At 53.2% G+C, this 14,371-nt stretch overlaps 1 protein-coding gene across 2 annotated transcripts in view; it reads left to right on the forward strand.

Annotated features, from left to right (window-relative positions):
- Nucleotides 1-14,371, forward strand: part of RAB3GAP1 (RAB3 GTPase activating protein catalytic subunit 1) — a 36,633-nt gene that overhangs the window by 13,805 nt on the left and 8,457 nt on the right. For both annotated transcript variants that reach the window (XM_038751090.1, XM_038751091.1), the window contains exons 7-17: nt 4-169; nt 2,759-2,858; nt 5,987-6,068; nt 6,640-6,708; nt 8,172-8,245; nt 9,633-9,725; nt 10,192-10,361; nt 11,337-11,426; nt 12,071-12,243; nt 13,388-13,442; nt 13,790-14,101. In XM_038751090.1, the coding sequence (XP_038607018.1) occupies nt 4-169; nt 2,759-2,858; nt 5,987-6,068; nt 6,640-6,708; nt 8,172-8,245; nt 9,633-9,725; nt 10,192-10,361; nt 11,337-11,426; nt 12,071-12,243; nt 13,388-13,442; nt 13,790-14,101 (1,384 nt within the window). The remainder of the gene's footprint in view (nt 1-3; nt 170-2,758; nt 2,859-5,986; nt 6,069-6,639; nt 6,709-8,171; nt 8,246-9,632; nt 9,726-10,191; nt 10,362-11,336; nt 11,427-12,070; nt 12,244-13,387; nt 13,443-13,789; nt 14,102-14,371) is intronic.

Here is a 14,371-nt window from a genome sequence, read left to right on the forward strand (position 1 = left end):
CAGCCAGGTGCCACTGTTTGTTCAGGTACAGCATAAATGGCGAAGGATGTATGTCGGGGAATGCCAGGGCCCTGGGGTTCGGACTGACTTCGAAATGGTTCATCTGCGCAAAGTGCCAAATCAGTACACTCATTTGTCGGGACTGCTGGACATCTTCAAATCCAAGATTGTAAGTGTGGGCTTGCACTCAAGTTTTCCTAGTGTCCAGATCATGCATTTAAAAGCATCTACGTGCAGTTGAGAGAAAGTCTTTGAAAGGAAACTCAAATCTTCCCTTTGAGTCATTGCTGAAGTACCGTTTTCAAGGCGGGGAGACTCTAAGCTTCCCTAGTGTGGTTTTAAGAGCAAAGTGTAACCCTTGAATTGCTCCCCTGCTCACCGAGAGGGCCAGATCCGCCACTTCTCTTGGGGCTCTTTACAACTACTTTGAGCCCCTCCCTCTGTCCCTCCTTCCCTCTCTTCCTCCCTTCCTCCTCCCCTCCCTAGGTCCCCAGAAATCTAGCACGGAAGGGTCAAGTGGGTGGGCGTGCTGGGCCAGCAAAACACTTGGGGAAGGGGTTGTTACAGAACAGTTTTTGAGGGAGCAAGAGAACACGCACCCTCTCCCCTCTGCAGTGGAACAAGCATGAGCAGAGCGGCTACTCCTATAGTGAGCTGCTTCACGTGCCAGGGGCAACTGTGCCTGGGCGGTGCCCGCGGCCACTGCAGACAGCTCACAGCCGAGACACCGCTTCCCTTGGGGAGGGTTCCAGGATTCCTGACCTGCTGTCACTCTGCATGCCAGGCAGCATTCTGGCTTTGGTTCTCCAGGCTGTGCTTCTCACTTCCTGTCACTGCCCATTGCTATCAGAGTGGCAAGGAAGGGCGACATGGATATGTGAAACGTTAAACGTCAGAGATATCGCCCAAGTCTGTTGCTTCCAGGGATCCCCAATCCTGCTGCTAGTGTGCAGGAGGGGTGGCTTTCAGAGGGTTGGGGGGTGGGGGAAGCTCCTCATCCCGCTGTCTGAGCCTCCAATAGGGTTGCTGCTGGTGAAAGCTGGCCTCGGGGCCTTAAAGCAGCTCCAGTCCGTTGTGGTGAGGACTGGAGGGCTCCTTGGGCCTGTGGAATGATAGTAATGGTAATCCTATTGGTTTCCATGTGCCAAGCATTGGACTAAGCACTGGGAGAGATAAGAGCACATAGGTAGACTGGACATAGTCTCTATCCCACGTCAATAATAAATCAGTCATATTTATTGAGCACTTACTATGTGCAGAGCACTGTACTAAACACTTGGGTAAGTGCAATAGTTTTAATTCTATTTGTTCTGACGACTTGACTCCTGTCCACATGTCTTGTTTTGTTGTCTGTCTCCCCCTTCTAGACTGTGAGCCCGTTGTTGGGTAGGGACCGTCTCTATATGTCGCCAACTTGTATTTCCCAAGCGCTTAGTACAGTGCTCTGCACACAGTAAGTGCTCAATAAATACGGTTGAATGAATGAATATGACAGAATTAGCAGACGTGCCCTGCCAATAACGAGCTTACAGTCTACAGTCCACATGGACCTCACAGTCTTAGTGGGCTGAAGAACATATTTAATCCCTGTTTGAACACTTGCCCGAGGTACAAAGAAGTGAAATGACTTGCCAGACACTCAGGTCCATCGTCTCTCCCCTGGACCCTACTATGTCATGTACTTATTTCATATTACATTGCACAAGGCATTTCTGGGGACTGAAATCTGTCTGTATCAAGTACTCAGCTTCCCCCTCCTGTTCACTTTTCCAGCACTGCCTAGGCTCAGGCCTACTGTGTGCAGGGAGAATGAGAGGCAGAGGGAGACACATGGGCATGGGGGGAAGAAGGGGGGAAGAGAGAGGAAAGAGAGAAAAGAGAGAGAGATCCCTTTCCTCCCTCCTCCTCCTCTCCGCTCTCTCCAGACTAGAGGATCCAGGGTAAGCAGTGAAATGGGAGGGAGGGAGGGAGCCGAGCCCCTGGACAGGGACAGAGGCAGGAAGAACGCTGTGGGAGGGCCAGACAGGCATAGGGGAGGCTATGAGAGGCCAGTGGGGAGAGGAGAGGGAGGCGTAGAGGAGAAAGAATTCCAACCATGGGAACAGATGGGAATGTTGAAGGATGGAGGGAAAAGATGAGGCAGGGGGAGTTGGAGAGAGGCACAAGAGAGGCAAGACAGATCAGAGTCTAAGGAGAGAGGGTTATGGTGGCAGGGTCTCCTGTTGAAACTGGAGGATGAGTCTTGGTGCTCCCTGGCTCCTGGCCACCTCCCCTTCCCGCCTTTCTAATGATTCAGCTTGAGTTAATGACTTGGGTTGGCCCCAGGGGATGGGGTGAGACTGGGACGTCGACTGTTGCTATTTTTGAGATTTTGGTGGTCTTGGGAAGGAGGGTAGCTTTCTCTGTCTTTGTTGGGCTTCCGACCTGTTTGTCTCCAGTTCCCTTGAGTCCAAGCTGCCTTCATTTTCCTCTCATGCTCAGAAGGTTGCTGGGCTATTTTTAAACTTTCCCGTAGTTTCTCCTTATATGGTGAAAACAAACCAGTGGTGAAACGGAGCCTTTTTGGCTTCCCTGCAACCTGTAATTGATGGCAAGGTGGGCAGTGATAAATCGCTTGCTAGTAGCTGGAATTGTCCAACATTCTGCAGTGAAAGCATTTTGCTTGGAAGAACTGCATGCCACTCTTCAGTGCGAGCTGACTTTAAGCACCGAGGCTTTGTGCTCACCGTGTTGACCTGGCACCTCTCTTTATTTTTAGGGTTGCCCCTTAACGCCGCTTCCCCCAGTCAGCATAGCCATCCGGCTTACCTACGTCCTGCAGGACTGGCAGCAGTGCTTCTGGCCACAACAGCCCCCAGGTAGGAGACTCCTCGGGCATACTGGCATTGAGGGATGAATGGAACAAGGATACGGATTAAGCTGTCAGGATACGAGTTACCCTCTCAGCCTTTAAGGTCCAGATCTTGCTAAAAATACATCCGCGGGTGGATACGAGAGAGTGGTGGAGGTAACATTGTTGGCATTACCGGTTGAACCGTTTTCAACCTTTCCTCCCCCGAAAGAAACCAAGTAAAACTGGTTCTGTAGGTTGATCCTTGAGGCCCTTGGCCTTGGGACTCTCTGGATGGCAGTTAGACATTAGATGCCAGTATATTTATAAAAACTGTACATCATGAACTTTCAAGGTACTACTAAAAACAGGTCCTAAAAGAAGAAAGACACCGCTTAAGCTGAGGACAGAATGAGGTAGGGCTCTGTGGGGAGTGAATTTTGAGGAGGTGAGGAAATCAGGAATGGTGGCAAGAGTGCAGCGTGGCTCGGTGGAAAGAGCACGGGCTTTGGAGTCAGGTCATGGGTTCAAATTCCACCTCCACCACTTGTCAGCTCTGTGACTTTGGGCAAGTCACTTAACTTCTCTGTGCCCCAGTTAACTCATCCGTAAAAACGGAGATTAATACTGATCCCCCCGTGGAACAGCCTGATCACCTTGTAACCTCCCCAGCGCTTAAAACAGTCCTTTTAGACTGTGAGCCCGCTGTTGGGTAGGGACTGTCTCTATATGTTGCCAACTTGTACTTCCCAAGTGCTTAGTACAGTGCTCTGCACACAGTAAGTGCTCAATAAATACGATTGATTGATTTGCACATAGTAACCACTTAATAAGTGCCATTATTATTATTATTATTAAGAGTGGTACGCAAGGCACACAGTTCCCTAAACAGACAGTCTTGGCCAATTATATGTCTCATGGCTTCATTGAAATCATTCAGCTTGAAAATGTATACTTCCCCTTGGCTGTGCTGGGGGCCCATGGTGTGCCCAAGACTGGGCTGGGGGTTCGTAGTATGTCGGGGGCCGTGCGGGGGATCTGCGGTTGTGCCGAGGGCTGTGCTGGGCGCCCATGGGGTGCCGACGGCAGCACGTCTTTCCAGCCCTCTAGAAGCTTACAGTTATTGGAGAGAGCTACATGACTGTGTGTACCACAGTTAAGAGGGAGAGACTAGAGAGGAAGATCACATACATGTGAATAGATATGAAAACATAAAGGTATGATGCTGTGGTGGCTCAGGGTTGAGGGAGAGAGCTGATCGCCTTAAAGCTGATAAGACATTTTCATGATGCAGAGGTGGCTGGGCAACTGTTGGAGGTTTTTGGAGAGTGGGGTGACATGTACTGATTGGATTTTCAGAAAAATGATGTGGGCAGCAGAGTGAAGCAGGCACTGGAGAGGGGAGAAACAGAAGGCAGGGAGGTCAGCGAGGAGGCTGATGCAGCAGTCAAGGTGGGAAATAAGTACCTGGATCAGCGTGTTTCCTTCCTCCAGACCCATAGTTGGGCTAACTAGATGGTGCCTCAGTAGGCTTCATGTGTGGGGCGACATTCCATGTCACCTCTTTCTATTGGAAAATGGGGATTTGGGCATTTCACCCTCCCCACAGGCAGAGAGGATGTAGTGTGAATTGATTTGACAGAGAAGGTGGAAGTACAAGGACCACACGATTGAAAAAACATTTTTCTTGTTAAGAAATTTGGTCATTTTCAAAAACGTTATTCCGGTTATGTTGTAGTTTAACAATTCTGTTGCCATTTTTATTCATCTTTGATTTGTCTTTTACATTTATGTAGCCTTTAAAAGACTCCCATTTAGCCAGCTGTGTCAGTCATCCCCGTTTCCCCTTCCTTTACATGGTACAAAATGGAATAAATTGACTTCCAAAATTTTCCTGAATCAGTAATTGAGCTGGAGAAATGAGCTGAATTAAATGATTCTCTAATTTCCAAAATTCAGTCAGCAAATGGAGAACTGTCAAAAATAGTTTTAGCAAGGCAGTGGGAGCGTTTCGTAGCTGAACAATTCGACTTTAATTTTAGGAATCCCCAGGGGGCTGCACAAGTTCCGAATAGCTGTCCTTGTTGCTGTGTGGAATAATGAAATCCCTTTGGGTCTTTGCAGCAAAGCCTACCACTGGGAGGGGGAGAGGGGGTGGGATGATGTGATGTGTGTGCACGCACGCACATGTTTTCGCGTGCACGTGTCGGGTGCTGCCTGGGCTGGATGTCTCAGCAGGGAGCAGCCTGGCCCGAGAACCTTGGAGTGGACACCAGGTGCCTCACAGGGTTAATTCCTTTCCCTGCCCTTCTGTTGCATCCACTCCTCCTCCCCCACAGGCACTCAGTTCAGTGTGGGCGCTCCTTAGGTGTCCAGTCAATGCCAGGGATGATTGATGGGCCCTGCACCTTGGCCAAAGCAGCTTCACTGATAACCTGGCTGGGGCCGTATGCTGGCTGGAGGCGACTCATCAGGTGTTGGGTGGAGCGGGGTGGGGGGGTCGTAGACCTGGGGCAGCCCTGTTCGGCTCTGCCCCTTGGGTGCTTTTGGAAACTCTGGTCAGCCACCCTGAGAAAGGGAGCCAGAACAGAAGTCAGAGTAAAGCCGTAATGGTCCTTCCCTGAGGGAGTCTTAGAATTTCTGAGAGGAAGGCAGGGTTTTCCAAACACCACATTTCAGCGGCCTGGGTGGAGAAGGGTGGTCTGAGGGAGTCGAGCCGTGGCCCAGTGTAAAGGAGATGTGGGAGGAGGAGGCACCCCTTCCAGAGAGGACCTGCCCAAATGAGCTTTGCTGTCTGCAATCTTATGTCGTTGACCCTTGTAATGGGCCCCAGAGGAGCAGAGAGATGGCTTGAAATCCCAGCTCTGCCAATTGTCAGCTGTGCGACTTGGGTCAAATCACTTAACTTCTCTGTGCCTCAGTTACCTCATCTGTAAAATGGGGGTGAAGACTGTGAGCTCCCTGTGGAACAACCTGATCACCTTGTAACCACCCCAGAGCTTAGAACAGTCCTTTGCACATAATGAGCACTTAATAAATACCATCGTTATTATTATTATTATTATTATTACTATTATTATTATCAAAATGGGGTCTCCTTAGCAGGCCAGGGTTTGGGCTGGCTTGGGCTGTGGGCAGCATGGGACTCTCTTTCAGATATAGATGCGCTTGTTGGTGGAGAAGTTGGAGGGCTGGAGTTTGGGAAGTTACCGTTTGGTGCTTGTGAAGACCCTATTAGGTGAGCCCCATTTCTGAAGATGATCAAATGTTCCGGGGCTTGTCCTGGAGGGATGGGGAAGTAGGGCGGGAGCAGGGAGCAGGCGGTTTCGGGCCCCCACACCTGGCGCTCCTGGAGTGGGAAGAGGGCCCTGCTCACCTTGCTGCTGTAGGTCTGCTGCTGTAGGGCTTTTGGGAGGGAGAGAAGGAGGGAGGGAGGGACTGGGCCGGGTGGTTTTACAGGGGGCAAGCCCTCTCCCTGGTCGGAGCTTTCTCCTTTCCAGCATTGCCCCTGGGAGGTGAGGAGAGGGGGGCACATGGAGGTCATCTGGAGTGGCTGGAGAGAGGAAATGTGGACAGGGCATGGGGCAGGCCATGGTGGCCCCCTGGAAGTGGGGAGGGCGAAGGGGGTGGGGGAGGGAGATGGGGAAGCGGGAAATGATGGGCCTTCCAGACCCCCCGGGGTTGGCCCCCTGCTTCATACCCTTGGAGAGTCACAGCGGATTGAACCCCTTGAGGGTGAAGTTGGAATGAAGGGGTTTCAGGGTTTCATGGGCCACGGGCGTGGGAAGACATTTTGGTTTCTGTCTCAGTGAACTCCACCTCGCCACTACTTGGCCCCACCTCACGGAAGGGATCATCGTCGATAACGACGTCTACTCGTAAGTATTTTCCAGCCAAATCTAGGGCCCAGTTGGGTGGCAGGAAGGGTTTCCCTTTTCTCGTCAGGGTTGTCATGTTGTAAACCTTCCTGATTTTAAGCAGACCCACCCAGAGGTTTGGGGGAAGGCTGGCAGAGGCTGGGGGAAGGGGGAATTATAGCTCTAATTCTATTTATTCTGACGATTTTGACACCTGTCTACATTCATTCATTCAGTCGTATTTATTGAGCGCTTACTGTGTGCAGAGCACTGTGCTAAGTGCTTGGGAAGTACAAGTTGGCAACATATAGAGACGGGCCCTACCCAACAGTGGCTCACAGTCTAGAAGGGGGAGATAGAGAACAAAACAAAACATATTAACAGAATAAAATAAATAGAATAAATATGTACAAGTAAAATAGAGTAATTTATACGTACAAACGTCATATATACAGGTGCTGTGGGGAAGGGAAGGAGGTAAGGCAGGGGGGATGGACGGGGAGGAGGGGGAGAGGAAGGAGGGGGCTCAGTCTGGGAAGGCCTCCTGGAGGAGGTGAGCTCTCAGTAGGGCCTTGAAGGGAGGAAGAGAGATAGCTTGGCGGATGTAGGGAGGGAGGGCATTCCAGGCCAGGTGGACAACGTGGGCCGGGGGTCGACGGCGGGACAGGCGAGAACGAGGCCTAACGGTGAGGAGATTAGCGGCAGAGGAGCAGAGGGTGCGGGCTGGGCTGGAGAAGGACAGAAGGGAGGTGAGGTAGGAGGGGGCGAGGGGATGGAGAACCTTGAAGCCGAGGTGAGGAGTTTCTACCTGATGCGTAGGTTGATTGGTAGCCACTGGAGATTTTTGAGGAGGGGAGTAACATGCCCAGAGCATTTCTGGACAAAGACAATCTGGGCAGCGGCGTGAAGTATGGATTGAAGTGGGGAGAGACAGGAAGATGGGAGATCGGAGAGGAGGCTGATACATGTTTTGTTTTGTTGTGTGTCTCCCCGTTCTAGACTGTGAGCCCGTTGTTGGGTAGGGACTGTCTCTATATGTTGCCGACTTGCACTTTCCAAGTGCTTAGTACAGTGCTGTACACACAATAAGCGCTCAATAAATACTATTGAATGAATGAATGGTCACCACAGTCTGAGCAAATCAGTTCTGGTAAATCTGACGTTGGTCCAGCGGTGGCAGAAAACTCCAGGAAGTACCCCGGGACATGCGGTCGACTGGAAGGAGAGCTGTTTCTCTCTCAGAATCTTCCTACCTGGTGGCCACTGGATGGAGAGAGCAATGCCGGGTCTTCAAGTGGTCGGGCAGCCGGAGGACTAGGGTCCTTCCCTCTCCCGGCTGCAGGGTGGCAGGAGAGGAGCGGCAGAGCTGGGCTCTTCCTCTCCTCCTTGCTCCTGGAGAGCGGAACTGATTGGGGTCAAGCTGGTTCTACCTCAGAGTCCCCCATTGTCACCATGTCACCAACCCCCTGGGTTTGTGCTTCTAGGGATTTGGACCCCATTCAAGCCCCGCACTGGGCAGTGAGGGTTCGGAAGGCGGACAATCCCCAGTGTTTGTTGGGTAAGGAAACATCAGTTTGCCCCTTTGAAGGTTTTCCTTTGGCTCAAATAGGTATCTTTCTGTCCCTGACTAAAACTAGTCTGCCCAATGTATTCATTTAGTGCTGCAGGCTTCTGGGGTGCCCGGTGTGGGTAGGGCCCAACCCGGTGGGGAGTTAAATCCTCAGGGGGCTGGGAGGGGAGTTAAATCCTCAGGGGAGAGGAGAGAGCCCTGAGGGAAGCCCGCCCCGGGGAGGTGGGATCTCAGAAGGGCTTTAAAGATGGGGAGGGAGTTCCAGGCAGGAAGATGACCAGGAGCTGGGGGTCACAAGAAGGAGAGGAGACACGAGCAAGTCACCATGTGGAGCTTGACATGAAAGGAGCACAGAGTGCAAGAAGAGAGTGGGGAGAGAGGAGTTTCTGTTGGAACTGGAGAGGAAAGGGAGGCCATTGGAGGTTTTTGAGGAGGGAGAAGGAGTATGTAGGCCAGGGTTGAGAAAAAGGATCAGGGCAATTAAAGTAAAACGTGGACTGGACAGCGGGGAGACCAGAGGCTGGGAGATCAGTGAGGCTGCTGGGGCAGCCATGCTGGCATATGACAAGTGCCTGGACCAGCAGTTTGTGCGGAGAAAAAGGGACAGATTCTGATAATGTTGGAGAAAGAACTGAGGCAGGCTTTGGCAGTAGGCTGGATGTAAGAGTTGAAAGAGAAGCAGGGTGGCCTAATGGAAGGAGCAGGGGCCTGGGAGTTGAGGGGCCTGGGTTAAAATCCTGCTTCTGCCACTTGCTTGCTGAGTGACTGTGGGCGAGTCACTTAACTTTTCTGGGCCTCAGTTTCTTTAACTGTAAAAATGGGAACTAAGTTCTTGTTCTTCTTTCTGTTGACAGTGAGCCCCATATGGGCCAAGGACTGGGTCTGTCCTGTTTAGCTTCTCATCTTCACCAGCATGAAGTACAGTGCTTGATACAAAATAAGCCCTGAATAAATACTGTTACCATTCTTATTATTATAAAGAGGGAGAGTTGGGGAGGGTGGTGGGATGTTGGTGTTATCAACTGATGGGAAAGTTAGGCCGAGGAGAGGATTGGGGAGGGAAGATGAGGAGTTCAGTTTTGGACATGTTGAGCTTGAGGTGCCTGTGGGCTACCCAGGGAGAGCCGCCCCGGAAGCAAGAGGAAATGGTAGATGGTGGAGGAGGAAGAGAGAGGTTGGGGCTTGTGAGATCGATCTGGGAGTCATCTGCGCAGAGGGGAGTAGTCAAAGTAACGGGGTGGCCACGAGGGAAGCCAAGGTGGACTGTGGGCAGAGGCCATCCCTCTCCACAGGTCGAATAGGTACACTCCAATAGAGGAAAGAGATCCAGTGCCTCCTTGTGAGGAGCTCAAGTGACTCGCTTGTCTCTTTATAGGGGATTTTGTTACTGAATTCTTCAAAATTTGTCGTCGGAAGGAGTCGACTGATGAGATTCTTGGGAGATCTTCCCTGGATGAAGATGGAAGAGGTGAAACCTGTATTTCAAAAAAATCAGTCAACTTGTTGACTCATCCTTTGATTAACTTTTCTCCCTCCATCTGTTGGTTCCTCACTGGCTGTTGTGTTTAAGGAGCTTTGCCGGCAGGACCGCTGTCTGGCGGGAGGATGGGTGGGCAGCGGGCGGGCTGGGCTTGGCTGGGCATTGCTCTTTGGGCCGCTGAAGTCCCTCTTCCTCACAGCTGCACTGGGCGAAGGGCCATTTAGAAAGAGAAGGTCTGGGTGGGGAAGGTCAACTTTCTAGGGGAAGAAAGGTTTGCAAGGGGTGTGTGCGCTGATGCCTTCCACAGTGAAGCTGACACTGTGGGCACGAGTGGACCAGGCTCTGAAAACTCCCCGCCCTGGTAGCCCTGCCTTCAAAGCTCCTGGAATCTGGAGTCTGCTCTGGCCACGTGCTAGAGATGGTGTGGTTACCGTACATTTGTCTCCTTCCCCAGAGATTGTGGATATAACCCAGGCCCTGTCCAAACTCACAGAGCCCACCACGGCCCCCATCCAGAAGTTGTCAGTCACAAACATGGTGCACAGTGCAAAGAAGAAAATACGAAAACACCGAGGTGTAGAGGAGTCTCCGCTGAACAACGATGTCCTCAATTCGATTCTTCTTGTGAGCGTGGGATCCTGCCTTGTCTGGGGGTTATTGTCGGGGGCGGGGGGAGGACCGGAGCTCCCAGCATTGGGTTTCAACAGGGTTGGAGGCCATCCTGGCCAGGGATCAGTCCTGCCCTCTCCTTCCCTCTGCTTTCTGACAAGAGGTGGGACTAGGGTCTGAGACCCTGCCCCTGCTGCCGGTCTGCCACTCTGTCCTTCGCCCTGGGCTGGCTCCCACCAGCCCCTGCAAGGGCCCTGGGCCCCCATTACCGGCAGGGCTCCTCGGGCTGTTGGGTTTCTGCTCTGTCGGAGAGAAAAGTGTCTTGTCGACCATGAATCTAGAACGAAAGATCCACAAGTGGGTTGTCCTTGGAGTGGGCTCTGCCTCAGGCAAGGGGCACCCTGCAGCCAGTTTGTTTCCTGAGATGGGCAGCGGCTGGACCCGTTCGTCCTTTGTGTCCGTGGCAGGAACTACTTCCCGGCGTGTGTGAGGCCAGTCCAGTAATTGTCCTACAGACAATTATTCTCCCCCCATTCAAAGCCTTATTGATGGCACATCTCCTCCAAAAGGCCTTCCTTGACTGATCCCTCATTTCTTCTCCCACTCCCTTCTGCATCACCCTGACTTGCTCACTTTATTCATCCCTCCTCCCAGCCCCACGGCACTTATGTACATATGTGTAATTTATTTATTTACTTAAATGCCTGTCATCCTCCCATCCAGACTGTAAGCTCGCTGTGGGTAGGGAATATGTTTGTTTATTACTGTACTGTACTCCCAAGCGCTTAGTACAGTGCTCTGCACACGGTAAGTGCTCAGGAAATATGAGTGAATGAATGAATAGCTTGGCATGACTTGGTGGACAGCTGCTCGTCCCCACGTCGGGGAGCCAAAATGTGTGAGGAGCAACTGCACCAGAATGTGCTCTCTCTCTCTCCCTCTCTATCTCTCTCTCTCTCTCCCTTGCTCTCTCTCTCTCTCCCCTTTAAGTTCCTGTTTCCTGACGCTGCTGCTGACAAACCCTCGGATGGATTGGGTTCGGCGGGCAGCGGTGCCCCCCCGCCAGACAGTGAAGACTATGTAAGTTGATATGGAGTTCACTTGAGCTGGAGCTGGACTCTGGGATTTCCGGGGCCAGGAGACGGCGGCAGCTGTGTGGGTGGCTGTATGGCAGACACCTCCCTCCCTACCCTTGCTTTTCCTGGCAGAAAGTGGTTCCTGAGACCTGGATCCCTCTCCCTTTGGGCAGGGGACCACTGGGCTCTGGTAGTGGTGCGAGGGCTGGGGATAATAGCAGTAGTAGTTATTGGGCTTCCACTGTGGGCACTGTGCTTGCCCGCCCACAGGTCTGCACAGTCTTGCTGTACAGAGGACCTGGGTCTGACTGTTGGCGTTCCTCTCCGTGGACATGGCATTCCCATTCCTAAACCTGCTCCAGCTTCAAAGCTTTCTCTTCCTTCAGCTTCCAAATGGGAAAACTGGACAAAGATTCCTTTCCCTCAGAATTTCCATATCTCTCTCCCCCTGCCCTCCCTCCACTGAACTGTGGGACCCCGCCATTCAGCACCATCACTAGGCACTTCTCCCTGTGGCTAGCCATAACTCTCAAAACTCAAATGGAGCTCAGTCTCCACAGTGGCAGTGGGAATCGCCTCGAAACTTTGACTTCCCTAGGGGGACCCTGGCTAACCGGTGGGCTCGGGTGGTTTGCCTTGTCTTTCCAGACCCTGTACAACCAGTTCAAATCTGCGCCTTCGGACAGTTTAACCTACAAGCTGGCTCTGTGCCTCTGTATGATAAATTTCTACCATGGCGGGGTGAAGGGGGTGGCCCACCTGTGGCAGGAATTTGTCCTGGAAATGCGCTTCAGATGGGAGAACAACTACTGGATTCCAGGGTAACAGGCCCCCTTCCCCCTGCATCTTGTGTTCCCCCGCCCTGACAACACTCGCGTGTGTCAGAAATCTTTCCCAAATGTGAAACGATTCATTTCAGACACCTAACACTTTCCATCACTGCCTCATTAGTGGTGGTGTCATCATGGTGGGGGTGGTGGGGAACGCTGTGTGTATGTGTGGCTGTGACGGTGATGGGGTGTGGGGTGAAGATGTGCGTGTGGTAGGGGAGAGAAGGAAGAAGCCAGGGGTTGGGGGAGCAGGCCTGTGACCTCCTGAGGGAATGTGTGGAAGTGGAGCCTCCTCTGCGGATGCTGGTTTGGGAGGGGTTCTAGGCCTGAACTGGGCCCAGTCAGAAGTCTGATGTGAGGAAACTGCCCGTCCCCATTAGTCGTATAGGAAACAGGCCAGTGCCGGTGGTAAACTCTCCCCAGGCGTTGGCCAGAGGACAGCTTTGGCTTCGTCGTTCCCCTCTGTCTGCTGGGCATCATGGTGCTGGCTAGTGGAGGGAGAATGGCTATTGGCGTGCCTCCTGTGACCCCTCAGCCGGTTCCCAGCTGAAAGATCAGAGGGAACTGGTGTTTTTGAGCCCAGGGATCAGCCAGTCAGGTCAGTGGTGTGGTTGGGAACTGTGACAGGGCTATGAGCTGTGTCCCTTCTTTGTGGCTGTTGTGGTGTGCCTGCCCCCCCCCCCCCCCATCCTTTAATCTCAGGCCATTCCCTTCTCCCTCCCTCCCTGTCTTCCTTACCTCCTTCCCCCTGCCCCGTCATGTCGGCAGCTCCAGCAGGCAGCTGGCGCTGATGTCGAGGCAGAGCCCAGCTCTGCAGAAAGGACTCTGTCTCACCCTAGGACCCAGGCTGGGCTGAGTGGCTCGGAGGCCTAGGCCCGAAGATGGCTGACAAGGGAGCGTTGCTGGTTTTCAGATCCGAGGCCCAACTGAGGACAGGTCGGGGCAGAGGGGGCAGTGGTTGCAAGTCGACATGTAGCTGTGCCTTGTTTTTCACCCCATCCTCCCCTCAGCCGGGCCCTCAGCTACCTTAGTTTCCCGAAGCTCAGCTGGTGGAGGGGGCCCGTGCTGGCTCTGACGAGTGGAGGAGGGCCAGTGGGGCGTCTCTCAGTCCCTTGTCCCTTGCTTCCTTTGGCAGGCTGGCCTCCGGCGCACCCGATCTGCGATGCTGCCTCCTGCACCAGAAACTTCAGGTAGTGACCAGTGACTACCGTGCTGGCCCTCGGCCGGGCTTCCCCGCAGACATCATGGGGTCAGGGAGCTTCTCAAGGGGGTAACCCTCCAACTGGACCCTTTCTGCGGATCCCCGGCTTCTCTCTCAGGGTCCCGGGTTTGTTGCCGCTGCGGCACTGATGTTATGTGAATGGGAGTGTCTTGGGTGGGAGATGGACTGGCTGCTTCCCCCCGTGGAAACCCCTGCCAGGTCAGGCAGGCTCGGCCCCGGGTCCCTGCCCTCAGCGCCCCGTCCACCCCCCCACCGCCAGGCTCTCGGCCCTGCTCCCCAGCCATGCCCACTGAACCGCCACCTTTTCCCCCCCAGATGTTAAATTGCTGCATTGAGAGGAAGAAGACCCGTGATGAGGGGAAGGGCCGACAGCACGAGGCTCCGCGGGAAATGGATAAGGAGAAACCAGAGGTGGGGAAGTCATGGGATTCATGGAGCGACAGCGAGGATGAGTTCTTTGAATGCTTAAGTGACACGGAGGACCTGAAGGGTAGCGGCTCAGAGGGTGCTGCCAAGAAAGCTGGCTCCAAGGAGATGACTGGCTGGAGAGCCGAGGGTCGACTGCGTCCCCACGGGAATCTGACGCTGCTGCGTGCGGGGGAGCCGCTCTACATCCCGCTAACACAGGTAGGCGGCGCGGGGGCAGAGGGCCACCTGGGACTGGCCAGGGACTTCAGTGACCAGAGTGAGCAGCTCCCGGTGGAGGGCAGCTCTGGGAACTTGGCCCTAAGGGCTTTCAACTCATTATTAGTTAAGTGCTTAGTACAGTGCTCTTCCCACAGAAAGTACAAAAAAAGAGAGATGACTTGATTTCCATGATTGTCCACCCGATTGTCCTCGATTGTCAGGTGATACGTGTCTCAAGGGGCCAGGAGTTAGTGGTCGGGGAAGGTCCCT

This window comes from Tachyglossus aculeatus, chromosome 9, assembly GCF_015852505.1.
Source record: "Tachyglossus aculeatus isolate mTacAcu1 chromosome 9, mTacAcu1.pri, whole genome shotgun sequence".
In the NCBI taxonomy this organism is placed as follows: Eukaryota; Metazoa; Chordata; class Mammalia; order Monotremata; family Tachyglossidae; genus Tachyglossus; species Tachyglossus aculeatus.